This window comes from Cupressus sempervirens, chromosome 1 (assembly GCF_028749045.1).
Source record: "Cupressus sempervirens isolate cs-2001-9-10 chromosome 1, ASM2874904v1, whole genome shotgun sequence".
In the NCBI taxonomy this organism is placed as follows: domain Eukaryota; kingdom Viridiplantae; phylum Streptophyta; class Pinopsida; order Cupressales; family Cupressaceae; genus Cupressus; species Cupressus sempervirens.
Genome location: NC_143118.1, coordinates 23002168 through 23012962, shown reverse-complemented (window position 1 = coordinate 23012962; position 10795 = coordinate 23002168). Strand labels below are relative to the sequence as shown.

The window sequence follows — 10795 nt, the reverse complement described above, 5'->3', positions numbered from 1 at the left end:
AAAACAAAAGCGTGTTAAAAACATAGACATCCAAAAAGCAGTAACAAGGTCCAAACTTGCAGGTCATGTAATGTCTCCATTTTGGATTTTTTTTACAATGCAATTGGTGTTGGCTTTGCAGGTTAGTGTCAGCCTGATCAGAGGAATAATTTACCAATGAGCTTAGATGGTTTAAAGGAGTCATTAGTACTTTCACATGTTATTTACGACTTCTGGTTGTTAATGTTTTCGAACCAGAATACAGGAATGTGATAACAAATGACACAATAACTTATCCTGAGAAAACCCTCCTACTCAGGGGTGGAAAATCCAGCCCCACAAAATATAGACCCTTTTATAGAAAGCTAAAACAAATACACAGGGCTCTTAAACTTCTGATTATCAATACCAAACAATCGATCAGTCAGTAATATACGTAGTTCAATCACTTCAACTATGCAGATACAGAATATAAAAGTTCTTCAAATGAGATTAACTAACTCACTCAAATATGGTTTATCACAGATCACATACATACAAATACAATATCATAAGATGCGCTTGATACAGAAGATTTACTCATATTTCAGACCAGTAAATATCTATGCAGCAAAATGATCAAACACCCAATACTCTCTCTCAACCCAATTTCTCTCCAACTGAACAGTATAATAAAGGCACCAATGATTTATCAATTAATTATATCTCTTTGAATAAATGACATTATTTCTCTTGCAACAAATTTGGCTAGTTACAGGGGTTGTCTTTACAGTCCACTCATCCTTGATTTAAAAAAAAATATCTACCATAGAGATTCTGGAATAGTATAGAGAGAGAGAGAGAGACTTCAAGTTTGAAGAGCTGCAGTTGTGACACTTATTTTGCCTAGCATAATTGCTAATTGCACCTTCCTATGCAAATTAATTCATTTTGTTCAAAGTTGTCTTTTTTAACCTTTCTCAATAGATCAATTATTTTTGTTCAATGTTGGCATTTTAATCAAACAGTGGCATGACATTAAACCCAAATTTCCAATTATCATTTACAAATTGCTTACCAATATCATTGCCATCATTAACTTGTGATGATGTCATTTCTTCTAGCTTTTCCTCAGCGCCATGATTCTCTGAGAGATGTTGAATACCCGCATGCCCATGTGCACCTTTTGCAATAAAAACCGGTTTTTTCCGCATCATGCTCCAAAGTTCTATGCTTCCATCATCAGAACCTGATATAAACTCTTCATTGTTGACAAAACAACAACATTCTAAAGATGCTACAAGTCCTCTAAACACTAACTGTGTCTCCTCAGGAATCTGCACACCAAAGTTAGTCATTGGGGAGAATCTATTAAATAATCAGTAAACCATAACCATCACACAAGCACTCTAAAGAAAAAAGGCCATAAATAGATTTCATCATAAAAGTCGAAGCCACTGAATGGATGGTGATGGGAATTTCTAGTTTATCTGCCTTGAACATCATTAGTAATAAATGATCCATCATTTTATATAATGTCAACAAATAAAATACTAAAACTATACAGGGAAGCTAGAAAAAAGGGGTAAAATATTGTGAAAGATAAAACGAAATTTTCACAACCACGGGAATGCTCCATAATATAGACACTAGATTGGGAGAATGATATGATGAGCTAAGCACCTACACCATAAGATCATTCAGATTTTCTAGACAAGAAGTTTCAAAGCAAATTACAGCAGATCTTGGTATTTGTTTCATGACACACAACACATACTGATAGCAAAAATTTCAGAATACTATCATCAAACACCTCAAAAGAAGTGACATTATTTTTTAATGTAAACTTGAGCTGCTATATAAAAAATTATATATGAAACAGGATATCTCTAAGTGCCTAAATCCTTCCACCAATACATTAAAAGATACCTTCCATAAACGCAATGTGTGATCACGTCCAACAGAAAGAACTCGTTCTTTTCGCAAGCAATCTACCATTAGGATTTCACTTTGATGACCGTAGAGAGTATCCATGTACAATCTGTCTTCTGCACTCCACAATTTGATTGTGCGATCAAATGATCCAGATATGAGTTGCTGTGTACCTTGCTGAAAAGCTAAACAAGACACAGCTCCCCTGTGACCTGGAAAGGCCTGCAGTAAATAGAGAAGATTAAAAATTGAATGATTGCTCTGCCCAGATTAATAATGGATAAGCACTAGAGGTTATGAAATTTGTACTTGAATATGTTCCCGTGTGCGGGTATCCCATAGATGAACAAAACGATCTAATCCTCCAGTAGCCATGTACCGGCCATCAGAACTGATAGCCATTGATAGAATATGTTTGCTGCGCTGCTTCCTATTTAAACTTTTTGTAGAGGCTTCCTTGCTAGGCCAGTCATATTTCTCACTTGCACCTGTTTCAACATCCCAATGAAAAATAGTACCATCTTTTGATGCTGAGAAACCCTTTGAATCATCTTCTCTTAGAGCTACAGCTGTTACAGACTGCTTGTGTCTTTTAACAACTCGCCACTCTACCTGATTGGAAGGCTTCACAACCCTGTTGAGAATTGACCTTTAGCATTCATTTATTATACGGAACCAAACTAACATACCACAACATATTGTCTTGAATTTCCATTTACTAAATGAATTCTTTTCAAAATTCTGAAGGGCTAATCAATAATTTCCTGTGGCACTTATTAGAGAAATTTGGAATTTGGAATAATTGTCCACTCAATTACTTACTACTTCAAACCATCATACGAGGCTATGCATTGAACTCTTTTACAAAACTCAGCACCAACCACACTATCAACATTTCTTTAGCAAAAAAAAAATATTACCAATAGGCTGGATAGCTATTCAAAATTCATGATATAAACATCAAAAAAAGAAACTAAAACAGCTATAAACATTCATGCGCATAGACTTGTTCCTTGAATGAAGTATGCACACATGTAACAGAATCAAACGACTAGGCAGTTCAGTTGAATACAATGCCTTTTCTGGAAGTAGAGAAAAGATAAATGCACCAGCAAGCTATCATAACATCTACGAAAAAATTATCTTTAAATTGTATTTTGTTAATATTTCATTGACAATCAAGTAAACAAGCAAGTATTTTTAGATTAACAATCTTCTGTTAATATTTCAGATTATCATAACTACTAATTTTAAGTGTTTGAACCATTCTCTGGTGAATGAAACTCAAAAACTTTAAAATAAAAGCCCTGGTCTAAATAAACACAAAGAATCACCTCAAGAAAAAAATTTCTTATAATAAAAAATTTAAACACAAGAGGTTTGAATCTCCAGGCCATCAAGTTGCTCTTATTTGTCACATCAACAATAATACACAACTAAACCAATATACAGTTGAGAACTCCAGACACCAATAAAAATAACTAAAAGATTATTGTAATTTGACGGCATACAGTCAACTGTGACTTATTTCTGGTGCAAAAGCTTAAGCTGTATATCCATGGCATCATTTAGAGTTGGATCCACACCCAAAAGAAAAACGTGCAGAACTTGTCCCAAAAAGATAATTTCTGCAATGTCCCTAAATTTAAGTTCCACTAAGGCCATAGCTAAAATAAAAAATGTATAGTACTGCAAAAATGTGAAGTACTATAACAAAAATTTAGGTACTATAAAATCATAACTTCAACTTGCAATGTATAAACTTACTGATAACCAAAGCAGAGTATCTCATGGTTTAGAGCCCCATAAAAGCATAAATCGTTTGGGGAGTAAATCCACAAACCAGAGGAGTGGGATTTTTAAATCCGCAAACCAGAGGAGTGGAATTTTGGAAAAAATCAACAAAAATCAGATATAGACAAAAAAATGTGAAAAACTCAAGAAAAGCAGTCAAGAACTGCGCTTCTTTTTTAATTAAAGGACATTTCCATAGAATGGATGAAAAGGGACATACATAATGATTCAAAGCACTTGCACAACCTCCTGCTATATTTTAAACTTAGAGTACTCAAAGTTTTAACCGTGATATTGTTTGTTTAGAATTCAATCAAGCTATGATTTGAACAACAAAATATGATGTGGCCTTTCTTATTTTTCAAAATCAGAATGAAGCTACGAAAATCTTCATATTCATTTAAGTAGAATTCATTTGTGATATTGCTATCAAGATTCGTCTGTGTAGTTTTTGAGTCAAACTCATTGACCCAAGTTTCATGAGTAGTAGTTTACAATATTCCATCTCACATAAGAATGAATGGAACACTATGCACTCATTACATCCAAGTGGTGCTCACAAACGTGAACCACTAGGACTTCCCAAAAGGTCACCCATCCCAGTACTACTCCAAGCATAAGTGTAATTAACCATGATTGTACCTTAAGAATCATTCTTTAGAAAGCCTCTTAAACTCATCAATTGATAAGTGGGAGATGTTTTCCACAGAAAATCTAATCGTTATATTTACTATCAGGATTCATCTATGTAGTTTTTTAGTCAAACTCATTGACCTAAGTTTCATTAGTGGTTCGCAAGAACCCATCTCTTATGAGATTGAATGGAACAATTAGCATTCATTGCATCTAAGTGATAAAGAGTGAAGCACCAAGACTTCCCAAGTCGTCACCCATCCTAATAGCGGTCTAGCTCAAGTGTGTTTAACAACGAAGTTTCCTCCAAAGTTAATCCCACTTGGCTTGCAACCCCATTTACATAACCTTCAATATGTGTTGTGCCTTATGAACCATTTATTGGAAAGCCCCTTATACAAATCAAATAATAAGTAGGCCATATTTTCCACAAGTAGTCAAACTATGATATCTCTATCAAAATTCATCAGTGTAATTTTTGAGTCAAACTCATTGATCCAAGTTTCTTGAGTAATGGTTCTCAAGAATCCATCTCTCATGAGAATGAATGGAACACTTAACACTCATTGAATCTAGGTGATGAGCAGAGGTGAAGCATCGGGACTTTCCAAAACATCACCCATCCTAGTACTATTCCAACTCAAAGTGCACTTAACCACAAAGTTGCCTCCAAGGTTAGGCCCACTTTGTTTGCAACCCCATTCACAAAACCTTCAGCAAGTGTTCTGCCCTATGAAACATTCATTATAAAGCCCCTTAAGCTCATCAAATGATAAGTTGGAGATATTTTCCATAAGTTAAATTTTGATATTGCTAATAATTTTTGAGTTAAACTCGTTGACCCATGTTTTGTGAGTAGTGGTTCACAAGAGCCCATCCCTCATGAAAATGAATGGAGCACTAACCACTCATTGCATCTAGGTGAAGCTCGTAGAGGTGAAGCATTAGGACTTCTCGAGATGTCATTCATCCTAGTATTATAGCTTAGACATGCTTAACCATGGAGTTTTGTCCAAGGTTAAGGCTACTTTGCTTGAAACCCTGTTTGCAAAACCTTTAACAAGTATTGTGCCTTATGAAGCATTCATTAGGAAGCCCCTTAATCTCATCAATTGATAAGAAGGAAAATTCATTATTTAGAACTCTCTCAAGTTCCTTTCATTATATACACTCAACAAACAATTGTATACAAAGTTGGCATGACATACACATATGTGAAGTGATACATACACGTGTATATAACAAAACAATTCTATATATGTTGAACATAAAGACTGAGCTGCGTGAATTATAAATTTAATTTAAGTTATAAATATTGAGAAATTTCATAAATCATAAGAACTTATATGTCATAATTGACAAGCCTAAAGTGATTTATATAATTATCGACGGGTTCTTTGTTTTCTCTAAAATAGATAGTGAAAAACAATGTTACCCTGCTCTTTTAGATATATTGCAACAAATAAGGAAGCTTTGTTATGATCTTCTTTTGCTTCATATTGCAACAATTTAAATATTTGAAATTCACATAAACAAAATCAATGTTAGAAAAGAAATATTATCAATCAAGTTATACAATATATTCAATGCAGAGAGGAAAAATTTCTTTGTAATTGCCTATCTCTCATGCCACTTCCCGAATCTACAATACTTCGCGACTACGCAAAACTTTCAACCCCACTTTCCCAATTGCATCTTGAACGCCACGCATCAATTTCGTAGAGAAACACGTCATATTTTTGCAAGTTTTTCCCATCACAATTGCTATTAGAGTTTTCGCTAGTTTCCCGTAATTATTTTGCTTATCAAATTGTCACTTTTTGCCAATTAATCATCTAATAAATTGCAAAAAAAGTTGAAAGTCGTTGACCAAAAATCCTTGATTTTTGGGAGAATGAATCACTGCACATGCCAACTAATGATTAATCACACATAATCGTGATTTTTTGTCATTTTTTGCTTCTATGCTATTAATATTTATTAATAGACAATAACAATTAATATTTTGAAACTACTTTGTAATATTAATTATAAACTATAAGAGTTTGTTGCTTCTTGTAAACGGGCAATCTATAATAGTCATAGTTACACCGCCTTCGGGGACGGGGGGATGGCATAATTGGGGGGCAAGTTCCTAGGACGGGCTTACAGAGGGGCCTCAATTTGGGGACAACGGGGAGACGATGGCAGGGGACGGGGCGTTGTATATACTATACATACGATACTTAAAATGCTAGTTATGAAAAGATGTATTGCAATAGAAGATATAAAGATGTAAAAGTGTCAATACTTGAACATTGCATTGAGTTGGAACATCGAACATTGAACATAAATAGTCAAATCAGCACATAGTAAACATTGGACATCCCCCCATCCTCAGTGAAGGTGGCAGAAATTGACGGTGTCGCTTGGGATAGGGGGACAAAGTCCCCAAGTACCTGGTGCATCCCCTTCTTCGAGATGTGGGGCAAAAGGGGAGGGACGTGTCTCCATGTTACTATGATAATAGTGCATAATAATTATAGTTTCATAGCCCAAGTCCCCGGTGCATCCCCGTCTCTTCATAGCCTTTGCTCATTATAAATTAGAGGTTGCTGGCATTTGGAACACAAATACCAATCTGGCAGCGCTTAGTACATTTGCAGCGATCCTTCGCGAAAACCAACAAATAATGCTCCTCAACCAAAAGCCAACTACTCTACAATTATTGGTGTTGTCTATTATGATAATGGTCAAGATAAAGATGTAATCAACACATGCACCATCCTTCATCTCCCCCTTAAAATCCACTATTATTAGATGCATTTTCCTTTTACAAGTCACTTCAATGACTTTGATTGATCAACAACTAAAGGTTTCCATTATTCCATCCATGATATGGATACCTCTACCTCATCCCACAAATTACTTATGGGCTTCAATGGATCCCTTACGAGGTTCGTCTTTTGCAATTAGTTGTCACATACCTCAAAACCTAGGCACTTGTACCCTTTTCAATCTTCATTAATTTATCTGAGCATTTTTTGCCAACATGGTGAGAAGAAAATGTTGAAAGTCAATCCCTTTGCATAGATACATCTATGAATGTGATAATTGGCAATCTCTTGAAACTCTTGTAAAATATCATTTCCAGCTATTTGATTTGGTCTCGTGTAAGAACCATGGATTGTTCTTTAAGTGTGGCCAAAAGTGGGCAATTCCTCTACCAAAAGTTCAAGATCAGATGGAGCAAGGGGGCTCATTTCTTGAGGCCCTCTCCACAACCCAAAACACATGTTACATCACCAAATGTAAAGAACTAGCCTATAGAGATTACTATAACAGTGTGTCATGGTCCCCAAGAAATTGAAGATGAGGATATTCCTTCCAAATGTCCATTTAGCTCTTCTAGAACCCATATGACTACCATTTCCCCACGTATATAAATCACCAAAAAGTGTTATACAGCACAGCTGAGATATTCCCCACATGCTAAAAGCTCACCACTGGTATTAACGAGAGCCTCAACATGTTTTGGATGTGAAACATTGACATCTACAGCATGGCCAAGTCTACCTCCACAAGCAATGCTCCTATACATCAAGCACTACAGCTGACTTCTATCACAGACTTCTGTAACTATTTATCTACCTCCTTTTACCTCATTTCACAGTTCTTGTATGATTTTTGCATGTTTTCCTCTATAGAATCATATGCGACTATATTTGAGGATTGTTTTAGGTTTGAAAGTTGCCTTTTAATGAATACAGTTTTGATTTGAACTATGAAAACTCTTCATGCCTATGACTATATAATTGCATGCTTGTATGTATTACTCATCTTGACAGATTCAAAGGAACAAAAAGTTTCCATATTTTTGAAGGAATTTAGGCAACTACTACAACCAACCATATGATACAACTTTACGTTTGCAATATATCATGCCCATGCTAGAGATCATGTTCTTAATAAATAAACCTAGGATATACAATAAAATATAATGGCAATTCATTATAATAGGCCACCGCCAACCATATCTAGAAGAATTAAATAGAAGAAATTTATTTTAAAAGGGAAAGTAGAGTTAGAAGAAATTATAAAGCAATTTAATTTTTAATAGGGTTGACTGGAATATTTTTTATCATTAAATAGCGGCTAGGGGCAGCGCCCTTGTAGTAATATCTAAAAAATCATATCATTGGGCAAGAGACTGTATTCAAAATGTCCTGATTATTACTTCTATCTGTAATTCATCTACCCCTCAACCGAACATCTTCTATAAATCCTACTAAACAACAACCCATCCAGGCATTTCCTTGGCAGCACAAACCTTGACTAGGCATCCAGGGCCACACTTAGAATGAATGGCCAAATCCTCTTTCACAAGTAGCTCCACACTAGAGGAGGCAACACTGATATCTTTGACCTGAACACTCTCCTCATCCCTAGCAAGACCTTCCAAAACGAATTACTTCTGCAACCAACCAGGCCACACTCCTTTAGTAGGTCCATCAATTTCTTCAGAAAAGTATTGCATCTTGCCACCATCCACCGCTACACAATTCTAGAACCATCCACCCAGCAAAGGGGATATCTCTTCACTTCCTTCCCTCATTGACATATCACATAGTAGACTTTTAGCAAAGCGATCATCTTCTTTTCATCAATGTTCTCCTGCATATGGTCTAATTCATCAAGGAAATTTTCTTGAAAAGCTTCGTACACAATGCAACCATATCCTTCGCTTCACCAACATTGTTCAAGACTGCAACAAACATTGTCGTAATATCCATATTCACACAACAACAATGCTCAGATGAGAGAAAATCCCCGCCCAAAAGCCTATGTACTGCACAGACAACCAGCCCATGGCTGTAGATCAGAAGCTTTTCTGCCATTTCTCTAATTAAAAAGCAGTGCCCCATTATGGAAAGGTGTGAGTCCCCCAACTCTGGAAGCTACAAGGGTGAGCAAAATGCATTTGTAGATGGCAGCATTCAAGACATTTTTGGAATGGAAATCGAATAAGCAGATCAGCAATTTGGATTATATATGAGGACCTATTAAGGAGTGAAAGACAAGTCAATATTAAGGAAGAGAACTGCAATCAGCAATGACACAGCAGAAAACTCAGATGAGTTTTCTTTTCAGAATTATTGAGTTGAATGATAATTAAATTTCATCATTTTTTAATATTTAAGATACAATACAGTTTTCAACCTAAATAGGAACTATTGTTCTAGGGCAAAAATAGGAAATGTCCCTAAAGAGAAAACTACACAATATTGCCCATGTAAACTGACACTAGTTCTGTTGCTCCTTGCAATGTCTATCTTGCTTCTTTAAAATGCTGTCGTGCTCAATTTCTACCTTTAGGACTGTCTCTTAACCAAAACAAAAATCAAGTGATTTCATGAACTCCATTGCTCGATGTTCTTATCAAGAAAAAGTTTTCTCGCACGTGATACCTTCAAAATCATCCTCCCAATTATTACCTTAGCCAAAAAGAGAATTTTATCAATCCGATAAATAAATTTAAATGAAGAAGGGAAATACCTCGAAGCAAGAAGACGCTGCACACGGCCGCTCTCTTCGAACTGCTCCTGCTGAAGAATCTCGGCAACAAGCGAATCCCGTTTACCCCTCCGCCCTTCTTCATCTTCATCTTCTTCGTTTTCCTCATCCTGATCTTTTGTTATTTCCCTAATTTTGTCCAGATAAGCTTTGGCCAAGTTAAGTCGCTTATCATCAGAAGTCTCTGTATCTTCCAAGGCGACGTCTTCATCTTCTTCCTCCCCATTTCTGTCAACAAAATCGTCGTCGTCTTCTTCGCTGCTGTGAATCTCCTCCCCTTTCCCTCTTTGTCGTTTAAAGGTTTTATCGTTGAAAAATGGGTCATTGCCAATTGCAGGAGTTTTTCTTTTTCTGTTACTTACTCCTCCTCGTCCTCCTCTTCCTCCTCCTCTGGATACATTGCTCTTATGGCGCTGCTGGTTTTTCTTCATATTAAACATTGTCGGAAATCTTGATCCTTTCAGCTCTAACAATGGCGGCACCTTCCTTCAGAAACTCTGTGACTGCCACTACATTTTTTCATCGGCTTAAACCTCTGAAAATAAATTTTAGGTTTTGGGGGACTGAATCTTGCCTATGCGACCGAAAAGAATTAAATTGGATGGAAGGAATATTTTTTTTTTAAAATTATTTAACATATACTTTTACAAATCTACATAACTATATAAATTTTACAAATTTACATAACTATATAAATATTGGTAGACATATTACAATACTTTTCAGATTAATTTGAAGTTGTTTTCATTTAATTTTTGATAACTAGTTTTAAAAATAGTTTCACATATAAATAAGAAATCTATTGGTTGTAAGTTGAGTATGATCTTCAAGTAGGCCTTCCTTGTGTGTAGAAGGTCATTTTCTATTAATAGCATTTATTTCCTTATCCAACTTTTTTTTCTATAGGGTCTTTATTTCCCAATGG

General features: G+C 35.6%; 2 protein-coding genes across 2 annotated transcripts; both read right to left on the bottom strand.

Annotated features, from left to right (window-relative positions):
* Positions 1 to 974: 974 nt before the first annotated feature.
* On the bottom strand, positions 975 to 9194 carry LOC149575975 (U3 snoRNP-associated protein-like YAOH). Its single transcript, XM_089793691.1, has 6 exons — positions 9020 to 9194; positions 8627 to 8751; positions 2930 to 3006; positions 2200 to 2524; positions 1888 to 2112; positions 975 to 1295 (listed from the first exon to the last, which is right to left on the bottom strand). The coding sequence occupies exons 1-6, from the start codon at positions 9192 to 9194 to the stop codon at positions 975 to 977; spliced, it is 1248 nt and encodes a 415-aa protein (XP_089649817.1).
* A 190-nt stretch (positions 9195 to 9384) lies between these two features.
* Positions 9385 to 10369, bottom strand: LOC149575974 (uncharacterized). Its single transcript, XM_089793688.1, has 2 exons — positions 9853 to 10369; positions 9385 to 9397 (listed from the first exon to the last, which is right to left on the bottom strand). The coding sequence occupies exons 1-2, from the start codon at positions 10308 to 10310 to the stop codon at positions 9385 to 9387; spliced, it is 471 nt and encodes a 156-aa protein (XP_089649814.1). The 5' UTR covers positions 10311 to 10369.
* Between the last annotated feature and the right edge of the window lie 426 nt (positions 10370 to 10795).